This window comes from Pan troglodytes, chromosome 10 (genome assembly GCF_028858775.2).
Source record: "Pan troglodytes isolate AG18354 chromosome 10, NHGRI_mPanTro3-v2.0_pri, whole genome shotgun sequence".
NCBI lineage: Eukaryota > Metazoa > Chordata > Mammalia > Primates > Hominidae > Pan > Pan troglodytes.
In genome coordinates this window covers 116655536-116673239 of record NC_072408.2, presented here as the reverse complement: position 1 = coordinate 116673239, position 17704 = coordinate 116655536, and the positions used below count along the sequence as shown (strand labels likewise).

General features: G+C 49.2%; 1 protein-coding gene across 9 annotated transcripts in view; it reads left to right on the top strand.

Moving 5' to 3' along the window:
• GLTP (glycolipid transfer protein) overlaps positions 1-17704 on the top strand; it is a 40776-nt gene that overhangs the window by 20572 nt on the left and 2500 nt on the right. For 2 of the 9 annotated variants that reach the window (XR_008538198.1, XR_008538199.1), the window contains 4 exons: positions 2138-2196; positions 3220-3353; positions 5108-5258; positions 17384-17534. Coding sequence is in view for 7 of the 9 variants with exons in the window: in XM_054662960.2 (XP_054518935.1) it covers positions 2138-2196; positions 3220-3353; positions 5108-5258; positions 8130-8312 (527 nt within the window). In the remaining 2 variants the exon portion in view is untranslated. Of the gene's footprint in view, positions 1-2137; positions 2197-3219; positions 3354-5107; positions 5259-8129; positions 9922-17383; positions 17535-17704 lie in introns of those variants that run through there. The other 7 variants (XM_054662961.2, XM_016922637.4, XM_054662962.2 and 4 more) reach the window with 4 other exon arrangements.

The following is a 17704-nucleotide window of genomic DNA, read 5'->3' as shown; positions in this document are numbered from 1 at the left end:
TGCATGTAAGGGGCAAGATGTCCTGTGACAGCCTGCCATGGGGGTGACAAAAGAGGGAGAGGAGGAAAGGCAGGCAGCAGGCTGCTCACATTTCAGCAGATCCCAGCAGTCCTAGGCACTGCCAGGCAGTTTCCAGGTCTACATTTTATCATCTCCAAGGTGTTACCTATTATATGATGCTCCGATATATTATAACCCACCAAGAAAGGAAAACGCCTCCATTTAAGAACATTCTACTGGGTGTGATGGTGTATCCCTCTAATCCCAGCACTTTGGGAGGCTGAGGCGGGAGGATCGCTTGAGTCCAGGAGTTGAAGCCTGCAGTGAGCTGTGATCTTGCCACTGTACTCCAGCTTGAGTGCCAGAACAAGACCCTGCCTTTATTTTATGCATTTATTTATTTTTATTTATCTTTCTTCAGTTGCCAAAGGACCCTGTCTTTAAAAACACACATAGGTGCATGCTACTATTGAAGACAATGGCGAGAACAAATTAAGAGGGCAGGAGTCCAGGAGTGTATTTCATATAGCCAGCTGAAAACACTTTAAGGCTACCAACAAAGCAAAACCAGTTACCACTAATCTTAAGAAGATAAACGAGGCTGGGCACAGTGGCTCACGCCTGTAATCCCAGCACTTTGGGAGGCTGAGGCGGGCGGATCACCTGAGGTTGGGAGTTTGAGACCAGGCTGACCAACATGGTGAAACCCCATCTCTACTAAAACTACAAAATTAGCTGGGCATGGTGGCGTGTGCCTGTAATCTCAGCTACTCGGGAGGCTGAGGCAGGAGAATCGCTTGAACCTGGGAGGCGGAGGTTGCGGTGAGCTGAGATTGCACCATTGCACTCCAGCTTGGGCAAGGGGAGCAAAACTCCGTCTCGGGGAAAAAAAAGTTAAACGTTATGAATGATGAAAAAGTCAACAGAGTAGATAAAGCTTTTGTATTCAAAAACTGCAATTACTTTTGCACCAATCTAATAAATATACGAGATTTGCACACTTCTTAAAAGGACTTTCTCTTGAACCTCTGTAGAAAGAACTGATTCCTCAGCAGCATCATGAAAATAAAGTAGTTAATATTGATGAAGCTACAAAATTAATGGCTCAGTTCTAATATAGTGGTGATGCATCAAATTCCCCCAAAGACCAATAAATTAAATGTTTTATACAATTAAAAAAAAACACATTGTACAGCTCTAGAAAAAAATTCTTTATATCCTTATTCTATGAGCTTTTTTCTATTATAAAAATTAAGTACTTTTTTTAAAAAAATCTTTTTTATTAAAAACAGACACATTAGCTTAGGTCTACACAAGATCCTGATCATCAAGATCTGTGCAAAAAAAAAAATTATTTTTTGAGACAGAGTCTCGCTCTGTTGCCCAGGCTGGAGTGTAGTGGTGTGATCTCCCCTCACTACAACCTCCACCTCCCGGGTTCAAGCAATTTTCCTGCCTCAGCCTCCTGAGTAGCTGGGATTACAGGTGCAAGCCACCACGCCCAGCTAATTTTTGTATATTAGTAGAGACAAGGTTTCACCATGTTGACCAGGCTGGTCTTGAACTCCTGACTTCAAGTGATCCACCCGCCTCGGCCTCCCAAAGTGCTGGGATTACAGGCGTGAGCCACTGCACCAGGCCAAAAATTTTTTTTTAATTAGCCAGGTATGATGGTGCGTGCCTGTATTCCCAGCTACTCCAGAGGCTGAGGTGGGAGGATGGCTTGAACCCAGGAGGTCCAGGCTGTGGTCAGCTATTATCACACCACTGTGCTCCAGCCTGAGTGACAGAGCGAGACCCTGTCTCGAGATAAACCTCAAAGAACAAACAAATACCATTCTGATTCTAGACATGAATCAAATGTGTGTCTTAGGATTGGATTGTTTATTTCAAGCCATCTTCATCATGCCTCTGTGGTTGGTGCTGTAGCCTCATTTGCCAGATAGGAAGCAGGAAGCTGAGAGAACAGAGCTGGGGGCTGCACCCAAGCCCATGCTGCCTTAGTAACATCCAGGACAACTCAGCTCTCCCCGGGACACACCATGTAATCCACCCTTCCATGTCCCCATGGCCTGTGGTGGCCCTGAAAAATCACTCTTGCTGCGAATCTCAATCTGTCTTCTCATTTTGTCCCCAGATTGCCTTGGGTCCCCAGTGTTTACTCCCATCAAGGCAGACATAAGCGGCAACATCACGGTATGTACCTGGCCGGGCAGCCACAGCCCAAGACTTGCGTTAGGAATCTAAGCCCACCTGGGTTACCAGCATCATGGTCCCAGCTGCAAGCTTCCCACCCCGAGGAAGGGAATGGAGACATGGAAGATGGGCCTCAAGCTTGTCCAATCAGGGCTCAATGTTCTCTGCCCTCCTCCACAGTCTTGCCATCTGGTCACCAGTCTAGCCTGACTGGAACCAAAGTCTAATTAAAGGGTTGACCCTGAGAAGGAACCTGCTGGTTCTTTCATCTATCCCCACCAAGTAAGTAAGCTCCAAAGTCTACAGTCAGCACTGGTCTGGCCTTCCCCTTCTCCAATCCTGGTAGTTCCTGATGCCGCCTCCCCAGCCATAGACTGCCTGTGAGAATCCACGTAGGGCCCAGCCAAGGGCTTGGGACACACTGCATGATCTCATTTCTTCATCCCAGCAGCCCTTTGAGGCTGGTCCTGTGTTATCCCCTTTTTACAGATGAGGAAGCTGAGACTCAGAGGGGTTGAAGGACTCACTTAAGGTCACAAGCAAGTACGTGGCAAAGCTGGGATTCAGACCCAGGCCTACCTGGCTCCATCTCAGAGGCCTTCGTTCCTGGACTTCTTGGAATCCTCGGAACCTATTTCCACTTGTCCACCAAAGCAAAACTTCAGATACTTGGTGTCTGAGGCAGTGTCAGTAGTGGCTGGAGAACATGAACTCTGTACCAACTGTGTGACCTTGGGCAAGTCCGTGCTCCTCTGTGAGCCTCAGTGTCTCTGCCTGTAAAATGGGATAATGACAGCAACATCAGGTTTGCCACCAGGATCATATAAGGTAGTGCCTGTAAAGCATTTTGCAAATCCTGGCTCATGTGAACAGTCATAGTTATTGTTACAAGTCTTATCCCTGCTGTTCCTGGAGGGCAGGAAGGAGCAGGAGATGCCGGTAGGGTGCTTTTCACCCAGCGTGCGGGCCAGATGTCTATGGGGGCAGCTTACCCAAGGGGAAATCCTGTGTGCTCCATTTCAGAAAATCAAAGCTGTGTACGACACCAACCCAGCCAAGTTCCGGACCCTGCAGAACATCCTGGAGGTGGAGAAAGAAATGTATGGAGCAGAGTGGCCCAAAGTAGGGGCCACACTGGCGCTGATGTGGCTGAAGAGGTGATGGGCTCAGGTGGCAGGGCCTGGGCTCTGTGCTGCAGAGGAGGGAAAGCAAACCTGTCACTGTTCCGCAGTGTCAGCTCAGGCTGGGAAGGTCACTTCCGAGCCCTTCCAGTGTGATGCTAGTTAATGGCTGGGAAAAGGCCTCCCAATGGCCAGGGCTTGCCTGACAGTGATGCTTCCTGGTTCCAGTCCCATCGTATATGAGCACACCCTGATCTGGGAGTTGTGCTAAGCTCTTTATACACCTGATTGGGTTTCATATTCTGTGAGTTAAGTGTGGTAGCTATTCGCATCTCACAGACGAGGCAGCTGGCGCTTCTGGAGGCCAAATCACGTGCCCATGTCATCCAGCACAGTTATGCAGGTTGCATACTGCACAAAGGTGTCCTGTTTAGGGCTGGTCACGCGTACAAAGTGGATTTGTATGTTATGACAGTTTCTTGGTAGAAGTACACCATCTTGAGGAGAAGGAATTCTTTTATTTTTTATTTTTAGAATCCCATTCTGTTACCCAGGCTGGAGTGCAGTGGCACAATCTCGGCTCACTGCAGCCTCCCCCTCCTAAGTTCAAGCAATTCTCCTGCCTCAGCCTCCTGAATAGCTGGGATTACAGGTGTGCACCACCATGCCTGGCTAATTTTTGTATTTTTAGTAGAGATAAGCCCGCCATGTTAGCCAGGCTGGTCTCAAACTCCTGGCCTCAAGTGATCCGTGTGAGGCAGGTGTGAGGCACCATGCCCGGCCGTGAGGAGTTCTAATTTGCACAAATACATCCTATGGGCTAGTTTGAACTCATGCTGTTCTCTACCAGCTACAGACTCTTCAGCCCTTAAACCCAGTGCTCCTGCCCCTTAGAGCACCCCACCCTGACTTGATCCCCACCCCACTGCAGGGAGGGAGCAGAGCAGCTCATCTGGGGACCCCAGTGGGACAGTGAGGGGCAGCAAAGGAAAGAGCCTGCTGGGGGTCAGTGAGGCATGCAGGGTTCACATCCTGGCCTGTGACTGAGCCTTTCTAGGGGAACCTCAGTGCTTTCCTCTGTGAAATGGGCTGATTGTGCCAAGCTCAGCCTCACAGGCCCCAGGGAAGCAAGAGATGAGATGATGTGTGCTAAGGGGCTGGCCCTGGTGAGATTTTCGATGTGGACTCCTTGTTGTACCCCATCCGCTTCTCCTGGCTCTCAAAACATCACCCTGCCCCTTGAGGAAAAGCTCGAGTGGCCATTGGAGGATGCTCAGGGAGGTCTCAAGCAGAGGAGCACCGTAGCAGACTTAGAAAGATGCTGAGGGCTGGAGAGTGGAGGCGGGAAGCCTGGTACACGCGGGGCCAGTCTCGTCAGTGTGCCCGGTGTATCCATAGTCTGTGGTCCGCGAACCCTTCGAGGGCCAGCACTGTGGCTTCATTCCTCAAGCCTGATGGTTGCCTACCATGTTTCAGCCTGTGGGGGTCATGTGGACACAGAAATGGACAAGGCAGGCCCAGACCCACCCCTCGTGGATCTTACAGCCAGTGTGACTGTTGTCATGGGCCAGCACCAGGCCTGGAGGAGAGAAGGTGCTCGGGAGATAGTCAATGGAGCCAAGTGGTCACGTTACTTGTAAGCAGAAGGGAAAGATGATTAGGGAATAACCACTCCCTCTGGGGTGTGCATGTTCCTGGCTCACAGTAGGTGGCAAATTCAGAGTCCATCAGGGTCTTTCACGACAGGGCTGTGCAGGGTCCTAACGAACCTTCTCCTCCCTGGGCCACAGAGGCCTCCGCTTCATCCAGGTCTTCCTCCAGAGCATCTGCGACGGGGAGCGGGACGAGAACCACCCCAACCTCATCCGTGTCAACGCCACCAAGGCCTACGAGATGGCCCTCAAGAAGTACCACGGCTGGATCGTGCAGAAGATCTTCCAGGTGAGCCACCCCCATGAGCCCCAAAGGACCACCAGCTTGCAGATTCTGCTCCCCACTCTCCCCCTGCTTGGCCGAGGCCTCCTGGCCTGTGAGGCTGTGTTTACCCCCTCGGGCTCAGGAAGGGCTCCCTCATCTATTTGGGTGAGGCTAGTGTACTGAGAGGTCCCCCTCCCGTGCCCTTGGCCAGCCCCATTCACAGCTGCAGCGGGTGTCACTGTAGCTACTCCACGGTGTTTCTCTTTAGGGGCCTTGGCCTGCAAGGCCTGATGGTGGGGCGACGAGAAACCACAGGGAAAGCCCTGGAGGACCCCAGGTCAAAAGTGGCCCAGCGTGATGGCCCCTCAAATTTACCCCTCAAATTCAACCCCTCAAATTCAGCTCCCATTCCCCTGGGAGCATCTGCTGAAAGGACACCGGCCCTCTGGGTTCTTGGTGGCTTGTGTTGGGGTGACATCGGCCAGGGCTCCTGGAGGTGAGGCTTCAGCACCTGCCTGGTTAGGTGAGGGCCCTACAGTTGATCACCAGGCGGACAGCCCTGCTCAGGAGACGTGCGAAGGCCCTCCGGCTGCCCTGCGCCATGCCCTTCACCTGCTGCTTGCTGCCCTCATCTCACCCACGTGTTCCTGCCCGGCCTGTTCTGGCCACCCTTTCTGCTGCAGCTCCCTCTGCCTGCCCACCCTGGCGGCCATGAGAACGAGGGGCTGACGGGCCCTGTACAGTGTTCCTGTGGGGTACAGTCTGCAAGCAGGCTGAGGCAGAAGCCAGTATGGTTCCAGAGAGGAAGAGCTGGTCATAGGGTGAGATGCGTGGCAGCCCCTGGGCCATCCACCCCGGGAGCTGTAGACAGGGCCCATTCCCATGGGCCCCTCGAGAGCTCCACGGTGCATTGCCCCTACAAATCCTCAAACCACCACGTCAGTAGTAACAGTGTGTCCTGTGTACCTGGCCCAGGGCAGCTGCCCATGAATTGTAATCTTCACAGATGCACCACAAGGTGGGCACTGTTCTCACTTCCATTTCCCAGATGAGGACAGTGACGCTCAGACAAGGTCACACAACCCAGAAATGGGGGGCTGTGATCCTACCTCCCTGAGCCTCAATATCATCTTTCAAATGGGTATAAAATAGGCACTACTCAAAGAGTCATTGTGACAATTAAATGAATTAATTACTATAAAGTGCTTGACACATGGTTCACATGGTTTACACTCAGTACATCAAAGCTATTACTTTTTTTTTTTTTTTTTGAGACAGGGTCTCACTCTGTCGCTGTCGCCCAGGCTGGAGTGCAGTGGCACAGTCTTAGCTTACCACAACCTCCACTTCCCAGGCTCAAGCGATTCTCCAGCCTCAGTGTCTTGAGTAGCTGGGACTACAGGTGCGAGCCACCAACACCTAGCTAATTTTTGTATTTTTTGTAGAGACGAGATTTCACCATGTTGCCCAGGCTGGTCTCGAACTCCTGAGCTCAAAGCAATCCTCCCACCTCGGCCTCCCAAAGTGCTGGGATTACAGGCGTGAGCCACCACCCTAGCTATTACTGCTTTTATTATGAAAGAATAATATTTGGCCAGGCGCGGTGGCTCATGCCTGTAATCCCAGCACTTTGGGAGGCCAAGGCAGGTGGATCACCTGAGGTCAGGTTGGAGATCAGCCTGGCCAATATAGTAAAACACCATCTCTACTAAAAATACAAAAAATTAGCTGGGCATGGTGGCGGGCACCTGTAGTCCCAGCTACTCGGGAGGTTGAGGCAGGAGAATCACTTGAACCCAGTAAGCGGAGGTTGCAGTGAACCAAGATCACGCCACTGACTCCAGCCTGGAGGACAGAGTGAGATTACGTCTAAAAAATTTTTTTAAATAATATTTATACTTTCCTCATCCTATCAAACTCATGGCCTAAACTTTTTTTTTTTTTGGAAACAGAGTCTCGCTCTGTCACCCAGGCTGCAGTGCAGTGGCGTGATCTCAGCTCACTGCAACCTCTGCCTCCCGGGTTCAAGCAATTCTCCTGCCTCAGCCTCCCGAGTAGTGGGACTACAGATGCCAGCCACCACACCTGGCTAATTTTTGTATTTTTAGTAGAGATGGAGTTTTATCATATTGGCCAGGCTGGTCTTGAACTCCTGATCTTGTGATCTGCCCACCTCGGCCTCCCAAAGTGCTGGGATTACAGGCATGAGCCACCGTGCTTGGCTAGCCTAAGCTTTTTATCTAGTTGTACCTTTTTTCTTCTGGCTCTGAAATTCTGTGAATTTTGAATTCTCTGTACTTTTCAAGTATGGGAGCAGCTCTGAAATTTAGGGAAGTATCGCCCCCCTAAGGACAAAAGAGAGACCACAGCATATTTAGCAGTCGTCTCCCCAACTCAGAAAGTGGGTTTTCCGAAGGAGCAGTTCACCTTTTCTGGAGCAGGGAACCCAGAGGGAAGAGATTCACCCATGCTGAACACCTACTGTGTGCCTGGTGTTGTGCTGAGTGCCTACTGTATGCCTGGTGCTGTGCTGAGCACTTTGTACAAGCCCCCTAATCCTTATAAAAGCAACCCGATTAGGTGGCAGCCATTATCCCCATTTTGCAGATGAGGAAACTGAAGCTCAGAGAGGCTAACTGACTTGCTCAAGGCTCACAGCTAGTTGATGGCCCAGACTGGCATTTGCATCTAGGCTTGTCTGTCCCGAAAGCTGATGTCCTTCCTGCTGTCGCTCAAAATACACCTCCCTTTTCCTTTCCCTTCCAACACCTCAAATAGCACAACCCCCTGTCCAGCACAGACCCAGGGAAGACCCCTCCCAGAACCCTGGCCTGCTGGCCTGGCTCCTTAGCCCCCGCTAACGCTGTGCCTACCTCCCTTCTTGCCTGTCTCAAGGCAGCACTGTACGCAGCACCCTATAAGTCTGACTTCCTGAAAGCGCTCTCCAAGGGGCAGAATGTGACGGAGGAGGAGTGCCTGGAGAAGATCCGCCTCTTCCTAGTCAACTACACGGCGACCATCGATGTCATCTACGAGATGTACACCCAGATGAACGCTGAGCTTAACTACAAGGTGTAGGCATGCCCACTGCTGGACACGTCCCCGACTCGTGGCCACATGGGGAAACAGGCAAACCAGAATCACTGTGAATCAAGTCGGTGAGCTGCCCCTGGCCTGCGTCCCCCAGAGCAGCCCAGGGTCCTGCCAGAGTCTGCAGGGGACAGCCCTCGTTTTTTAAGTCTTTTTTTTTTTTTTTGGTCTATTCTAAAGGACCAGTAAATAATGATCTTACTTCCAAATCTCCTTGGAATTTCACGACAGCACAGACTGACTTTATACCTTCATTTCAGCGTGGTAAAAATCGATTAACACTTCTAATGAGTCAAGTCCTAGAGTTTTTTGGTTTTGTTTTGTTGCTAACGAGGAACACAGCTCTGGGGGAATGGTGTCATCCACCTCGCTTTAAAAATAAGCACATGATGGCTGGGCGCCGTGGCTCACGCCTGTAATCCCAGCACTTTGGGAGGCTGAGGCGGGTGGATCGCCTGAGGTCGGGAGTTTGAGACCAGCCTGGCCAACATGATGAAACCCCATCGCTACTAAAAATATAAAAAATTAGCTGGGCATGGTGGCGCACGCCTGTAGTTCCAGCTACTCAGGAGGCTGAGGCAGGAGAATCGCTTGAACCCGGGAGGTGGAGGTTGCAGTGAGCTGAGATCGCACCATTGCACTCCAGCCTGGGCAACAAGAGCGAAACTCTGTCTCAAAAAAAAAAAGAGGTGGGTGGATCACTTGAGGTCAGGGTTTGAGATCAGCCTGACCAACATGGTGAAACCCTATCTCTACTAAAAATATAGAATTAGCCAGGCATGGTAGCGCACGCCTGTAATCCCATCTTCTTGGGAGGCTGAGGCAGGAGAATCGCTAGAACCTGGGAGGTGGAGGTTACAGTAGCCGAGATCGCGCCACTGCATTCCAGCCTGGGCAACAAAAGCGAAACTCTGTCTCAAAAAAAAAAAAAAAAAAAAAAAAAAAAAGCACGTGACCTTATGAGGCTCTCGCTGTATTGTTATTTTAAGGACTATAAAGAGTTTGATTTAAAATTATGCAGGGCCCCTATGTGGGATTTTTTAAAAAGCAAACTGGTGTGTATTCTCATGTGGTTTGCACAGCCCAGCCTCACAGCACTATTATAAACCCTGCTCTTTCTGTCTCGCTAGACAGATTTTTTTGTTTGTTTTCTTTTTTCTGGTTGTTTTTTGTTGTTGTTGTTGTTGTTTTACAGCTGAAACCAACCAGCAAGCCCTTGATGACCAAGAGGCGTTTCTTTCAAAGCTATAGGGCACAAACAATTGACCATAGATGACTCCGTTTGCATTCTTCTGCAGAATTATTTCCTTCAGGGACAGATTTTCCAACCTAAGAAACTACCTACCGTGTGTATTCTCTTGACGGGGAGAGATGAACCCTTCAGCTGCTAAGATCCAAGAAAACGCCTCACTGCCTTAACCTTAACTGTTCTTCCTGGCGCTAAAAAGAGCTGTATTTTTTAAAGTGCTGGGGCAAACAAAGCAACCCCAAAAGAGTTGATGTGTGTTTTAAAAGAAAAAACCCAATGAGGAACAATTGGAGATTTTTATGAAGAAACTAAATAATCCTTAATAAATAAATCTCTATTTTGGAATCACATCTGTGCACTGTATTGGTTCTTGATTTTTTTTTTCTTTCCTGCATCAGAAATTACAACTGGGGACCCTTACAAATCCTACCAAGAATGTATTTTCTGGCCTCCATGGTTTTAAAATTTTATTTATTTATTATTTTTAAATGTTTTTGTAGAGATTGGGGTCTTGCTGTGTTGCCCAGGCTGGTCTCAATCTCCTGGCCTCAAGCAATCCTCTTGCCTCAGCCTCCCAAAGGGTTGGGATTACAGGCATGAGCCACTGCACCAGGCCTGGCCTCCATGGTCTTAAAAAACAGAACTGGTTGCTGCATGGAGAAACGGGAATTTCACATAAGAATCTTGGGTTTCGGCAGGGTGCAGTGGCTCATTTCTGTAATCCCAGCATTTTGGGAGGCCGAGGTGGGTGGATCACTTGATGTCAGGAGTTCGAGACCAGCCTGGCCAACATGGTAAAACCCCATCTCTACTAAAAATACAAAAATTAGCCAGGTGTGGTGGTGGGTGCCTGTAATCCCAGCTACTTCAGAGGCTGAGGCAGGAGAATTGCTTGGAACCAGGAGGCAGAGCTTGCAGTGAGCCAAGATCGCACCATTGCACTCCAGCCTGGCTGATAAGAGCGAGACTCCATCTCAAAAAAAAAAAAAAAAAAAAAAAAAAAAAAAAAAAAAAAATCTTGGGTTTCTGTAGCCATAAAAAAGAATGAGTTCATGTCCTTTGCAGGGACATGGATAAAGCTGGAAGCCATCATTCTCAGCAAACTAACACAGGAACAGAAAACCAAACACTGCATGTTGTCACTCATAAGTGGGAGTTGAACAACGAGAACACATGGACACAGGAAGGGGAACAACACACACTGGGGCCTGTCAGGGGTGGTGGGTAACGGGAAGGAGAGCATTAGGACAAATACCTAATGCATACAGGGCTTAAAACCTAGATGACAGGTTGATAGGTGCAGCAAACTACCATGGCACGTGTATACCTATGTAACGTATAATTAAGAAAAGAACCTTGGGTTTCTAGCTTCTTTTGAAAAACCAGGCTGCCTGGTGGGAGCTGAGAGATGACTGCCCCCTTGGCTGGGCAGGGCAAGGGAAAGGGGAATCAATTCTCCACTTTGCCTTAGTCTCCACCCATCCCTGTTGCCTCCCCACCCCGGACCAGTTTGCACTTTTTCATGGGCTGTTGTTTTTTCTTATTCTAGGGTTAAATGTAGAGGGAAATATTTATTTTATTTTGTTCCTGCTCCTATCGAGCTTATAATCTAGTGGGCAAGATGGACCGGTAAATCAATAATGATGAAATAGAGTGGTCAGTTCCCAGAGGGAACCTGGAGCCTCAGAGGAGAGGCAGCGTCCTGGGATGTATCTTAGGGAACTGGGGCATGCATCAAGCCTCTGTGGAAGTTCGGGGGTAGGGAAGCCTAGTAGAAGAGGAGGGTCAGGGGACACTTCAAGGCACAGGCAAAGACCTGGTGGCTTGACCCAGAGCAGGCTGTGTATGTGTGTGTCACATTGCACCATTAAGAGATTTGAACTTGACCCTGAAAATTATGGACACCTTCAAGACTCTTGTGTGCAATTGCATATACCCAGGTATATGCAGATACCCAGTTTGGAAAGCTCCCTCTAACGTGGTCAAGAGATGGAAGCCTGAAATAAGTTTTTTCCTGTCTGTGATTTTATTATATTTTCTCTTTCTCTTCCTGCCTGCCTTCCTTCCTTTCTTTCTTTCTTTTTTTTTTTTTTTGAAGGAGTCTCGCTCTGTTGCCCAGGCTAGAGTGCAGTGGCGCAATCTCGGCTCACTGCAACCTCCACCTCCGGGGTTCAAGCAATTCTTTGCCTCAGCCTCCCGAGTAGCTGGGATTACAGGCGCCTGCCACCATGCCCAGCTAATTTTCATATTTTTTAGTACAGACGGGGTTTCACCATGTTGGCCAGGCTGGTCTTGAACTCCTAACTTTGTGATCCGCCCACCTTGGCCTCCCAAAGTGCTGGGATTACAGGTGTGAGCCACTGTGCCCGGCCAATTTTATTATATTTTTTAATAGTCCTCAGATTAGGGATGTTACTGTTCATTCTAAGCTCTAAATGCTTTTTAGGGTTTTTTTCCTTTGGATTTCTTAGAAATACAGAATTCTGTCTCTCCTTTTTAAAGTGATTTTTTTTTTTGAGACAGAGTCTAGCTCTGTCACCCAGGCTGGAGTACATTGGCGCAGTCTCGGCTCACTGCAGCCTCCACCTCCTGTGTTCAAGCAATTCTCCTGCCTCAGCTTCCTGAGTAGCTGGGATTACAGGCCGCTGCCACCATGTCCGGCTAATTTTTTAAATAAAAAAAAAAAATTGTTGTTTTTGGAGACGGAATCTCGCTCTGTCTCCCAGGCTGGAGTGCAGTGGCACAATCTTGGCTCACTGCAACCTCTGCCTCTCGAGTTCCAGTGATTCTCTTACCTCAGCAGGAGAGTAGCTGGGATTACAGGTGTGCACCACCACCCCAGCTAATATTTTTGTATTTTCAGTAGAGATGGGGTTTCACCATGTTAGCCAGGCTGGTCTCAAACTCCTGACCTCAAGTGATCCGTCCGCCTCGGCCTCCCAAAGTGCAAGGATGACAGGCATGAGCCGCTGTGTTCGGCCTTAAAATGATGTTTTCTTGGCCGGGCGTGGTGGCTCACGCCTGTAATCCCAGCACTTTGGGAGGCCAAGGCGGGCGGATCACAAGGTCAGGAGATCGAGACCATCCTGGCTAACACGGTGAAACCCCGTCTCTACTAAAAATACAAAAAATTGGCCAGACGTGGTGGCGGGCGCCTGTAGTCCCAGCTAGTTAGGAGGCTGAGGCAGGAGAATGGCATTAACCCGGGAGGCGGAGCTGGCAGTCAGCCGAGATAGCGCCACTGCACTCTAGCCTGGGTGACAGAGCAAGACTCCGTCTCAAAAAGATCTTTTCTTTATGCCTCTAACATAATACGGTGAGACCGGAGGGCAATTTTTTTGTGGAAGGCAGGGATTTTCCCAGCCCAGCCCCCGTTCCTAGTACCTGCGGGGACCCTGGGAACATTTTGGGTTTTCTACCCCAGAGACAAAAGCCAGAAAGGCATCTATGCCCTTCCCGTTTCATCCTTGTCAAAGTGTGACTGAGTTCCATCTGGGGCAGGGAGGAAACAACACACATTGTTCACTATATAACGGGCCCTGCAAAAGTGCTCTACACAAATCATTTCACAACCACCTGAGACGTGGACCTCAGTAGCCCCGTTTATCAGAGAAGGAAATTGAACCCCAAGGGTGTGGCAAAGAGACTTGCCCAGGGTAACCCAGCCAGATATGGGGCCACAGAAGTTTCATGTCTGACTCCAAATCTCCCCTCAGCCGTGTTCACTTGTGTGCCAGCTGACAGCCTATTTTCAGCACACCTCCTGCCAGAGCGTTCCCACTGATGGGGTGCTGCCTTATCTGACCCAGGTTAACCGTACAGAAACCCAAATTAGCTCAAATGTTTGACGAGGGTTGACACTGACTTGTTGATTCATTCAGTTAAAACTCACTGAGCCCATTACAATGCAACATGTCAAACTCATTGTAATACATCGCTATTATAGACAAGGAACTGAAATTCACTTTGTAACAATTAAACAGCAGAAGAACTTTTGTCTTTTTAAAGACAGGGTCTTGCTTTGTCACCTAGGCTGGAACGCAGTGGTGCAATCATAGCTCACTGCAGCTTCAAACTCCTGGGCTCAAGGGATCCTTCTGCCTCAGCCTCCCGAGCAGCTGGTACTACAGGCATGCACCACCAAGCCTGGCTAATTTTTTTTTTTTTTGAAAAGGAGTCTTGCTCTGTTGCCCAGGCTAGAGTGCAGTGGTGTGATCTCGGCTCACTGCAGCCTCCACCTCCTGGGTTCAAGCAATTCTACTACCTCAACCTCCCGAGTTGGGATTACAGGTAGCTGGGATTACAGGTGCCCGCCACCACACCCAGCTACCTTTTGTATTTTTAGTAAAGACAGGGTTTCACCATGTTGGCCAGGCTGGTCTCGAACTCCTGACCTCAGGTGATCCACCTGCCTCGGCCTCCCAAAGTGTTAGGATTACAGGCGTGAGCCACAGCATCCGGCCCCAGCTAATCTTTAAAAAAATTTTTTTGTGTTGACTATGTTGTCCAGACTGGTCCATTTTTGTTTAAAGGCCTTTACCCATTCCTGTATGAAGGCTAGGATAATTTTAGAGCAACTGAGATAAAATGCAGAAATAGCAATCACATAGTTTTCAAAACTAACTTTGGGATTAAAGAGGAAGTATGTAGACAACTATAATTTGTTAACGATTTATAGGAACAAGGAGATTTGGCTATTGTCACATGAGAGACCATTACCCAAGGACAAAGAAGTTTCACAAACTTCCCCCTGACCCTTGCTGGCACCCAGATGTCTGCCTCTTTCTTTCCTCCCTTACCTAAAATATAAGACAAAGCCAAGCCCATATATACATATATTTTTTTGAGACGGAGTCTCACTCTGTTGCCCAGGCCAGAGTGCAGTTGCGCTATCTCAGCTCGCTGCAACCTCTGCCTCCCAGGTTCACGCGATTCTCCTGCCTCAGCCTCCTGAGTAGCTGGTACTACAGGCGTGCACCACCACACCCAGCTAATTTTTGTATTTTTAGTAGAGACGGGGTTTCACCACGTTGGCCAGGATGGTCTCCATCTCTTGACCTTGTGATCCACCCGCCTCGGCCTCCCAAAGTGCTGGGATTACAGGCATGAGCCACCACACCGGGCCCAAGACCATATAATTCTAAGAGGGCTCTTTAGAACATTTAGGCCATTTAGGTTTGCTGGCTCTCCAAAATAAAGTCGCTTTCCTTGCTCCAACTCCTGGCCTCTCGACTGAGTGGCTATCATGCAGGGAGCAGAGGGAGTTTGGACTCGGTTACAACTTCACCTTTCAGAGTTTCAGTTTCCTTATCCGTAACACACAGGTCTTGTTGTGAGGCTTCAATTAAATGTTACCATTTGTAAGGTAATTAGAACAATGTTTGGAGCATAGTAAGCTGCCTTAGTAGGTGTTCAGGTGTTCAATAAAACTGCAAAGATATATTTACGTGATGTGGGGCGTAGGCTGATGAGATCGAATACTGGAGTCCTGGGTCGGCTGTCTATTAGGGAAGTAGACTTGGACAGCTCACTTCACCCCTCTGAGCCTCAGTTTCCTCATCCATGCAATGGGAATACCAACAGTTTCTAGCTCACCGAGTCAATGAAGCTGCCCGGGCAGGCGCTTATCTGCGTAGTCGTTCAATGTTGACCCAATTACCGTCGTTTGCAGGAGGTTATATGGGGACACGACCCTTCAGTTTTGCTGGTTGGTGGATGGGTTCCCGGGTTCACGCCGGCCCCACAGCCCTGCGCCTGCGCATTGAGCGCCTGCGCTTGAGCCCCTGCAGCTCCCACGGGCCCGGTAGGTGGCGCTGTCCCCATTGTGCCGCAGAGGCAGAGCTGGGAGGACCCGCCAGGCCCTGCGCCTCCCCACACCCCACCAGGCTCCTGCCCGCTTCCAAAGTGGGTGGAACGGAGGGAGGGCAGGAGGGGCAGGAGAACTTGTCCTCCTACCGTGCTTGGGCTGTTTCCTAAGGGCTAAGTGAGAAGCCTCACTTGCACACTGTTGGGAAAGTTTGCAACTCCTCCAGCAGGTGTCTTGGGGCCCTGAGTTCACACCTGCCTCAGTGTGGAGGGTCATTAGGTGTGTCCTGTTATTTTCACTGCTACTACTGCCACCAGCACCACCACCACCTAACAATTCTTGGGTTCACGTCCAGGTTCTGAAACTTTGAAGTTGTGTGCCCAGGACAAGTCAGTTCCCCTCTCTGAGCCTCAGTTTCTGCATCTGTGAAATGGGACAGAAACATCTCTACCTTGCAGTATTACATGAAATAAGGCGTGTAAAATACCTGACACATAGAAGATATTCAATAAATGGATTGTGTTAATATTTTTATTAATTATGATGCTACAGCCTGCCAAAGGCTCCTGAAAGGACAACTGGTTCTTAATACAGTTAGTTAAACCGGATCATTTTCACCTACTCCCTGTTCTTGTTTGTTTTGAGATGGAGTCTTGCTCTCTCCCCCAGGCTGGAGTGCAGTGGCATGATCTCGGCTCACTGCACCCTCTGCCTCCTGGGTTCAAGTGATTCTCCTGTCTCAGCCTCCAGAATAGCCAGGACTACAGGCATATGCCGCCAGGCCCAGCTAATTTTTGTATTTTTTTTTTTTTTTAAGCAGAGACAGGGTTTTACCATGTTGGCCAGGCTGGTCTTGAACTCCTGACTTCACGTGATCTGCCCACCTCAGTCTCCCGAAGTGTTGGGATTACAGGCATGAGCTACCACTCCTGGCCTACTCCTTGTACTTGAAGATACAGTAGGGCCCTTCTCAACACATCAACAAGGAACACCAGAAAATGTTGTGCATTCTCAACTCTCACTCTGCCCTGATCCACTGTATGACTCTGGGCAAGCCTCTTCTGTCCTCTGGGTCTCAGTTTCATCTTTAAAATTGGGATTAGCAACCTAAATGCCCACTGATGGACAGTGGAGAAAGAAAATGTGGTATATACAGACAATGGAATACTATTTGGCCTTACGAAAGAATGAAATCATGTCATTAGTAGCCAACATGGCTGGCAGTGGAGGTCATTTTGTTAAGTGAAATAAGGCAGGCACAGAAAGACAAATATTGCGTGTTCTCACTCATTTGTGGGAGTTTAAAAAAAAAGATCTCGTGGAGATAGAGAATAGAATGATAACCCAGGCATGGTGGCTCACGTGTGTAATCCCAGCAGTTTGAGAGGCCGAGGTGGGCGGATCACTTGAGGTCAGAGTTCGAGACCAGCCTGGCTAACATGGTGAAACCCTGTCTCTACTAAAAATATAAAAATTAGCTGGGTGTGGTGGTGCACACCTGCAATCCCAGCTACTTGGGAGGCTGAGGCAGGAGAATTACGTGAACCCAAGAGGTAGAGATTTCAGTGAGCTGAGATCACGCCACTGAACTCCAGCCTGGGGGACAGAGCTAGACTCCATCTAAAAAAAACAAAAGTTTTTTTTGAGACTTGAATGATAGATACCAGAGGCTGGGAAGGGTGTGATAGAGGGAGGGCGGGATAAAGAGGTTGGTTGATGGGTACAAACATATAGTTAGGTAGAGAAATAAGCCCCAATATTCCATAGCAGAGTAGAGTGACTACTATAGTTAGCAAAAATGTATTGTATATTTCTTTCTCTTTTTTATTTTTTTGAAACAATGTCTGTCTCCATCACGCAGGTTGGAGTGCAGTGGCCCAATCTTAGCTCACTGCAACCTTCACCTCCCAGGCTCAAGCCATCCTCCTGCCTCAGCCTCCCAAGTAGCTGGGATTACAGGCACGCATCACCACGTCCAGCTAATTTTTGTTGTTGTCATTGTAGTTGTTGGAGATGGAGTCTCGCTCTGTCTCCCAGGCTGGAGTGCAGTGGCACGATCTTGGCTTACTACAACCTCTGCCTCCTGAGTTCCAGTGATTCTCCTGCCTCAGCCTCCTGAGTAGCTGGGACTACAGGCATGCGCCACCAAGCCCAGGTAATGTTTTTGTATTTTTAGTAGAGATGGAGTTTCCCCATGTTAGCCAGGCTGGTCTCGAACTCCTGACCTCAAGTGATCCATCCGCCTTGGCCTCCCAAAGTGCTGGGATTACAGGCGTAAGCCACTATGCCTGGACCTAATTTTTGTATTTTTTTGTAGAGACGGAG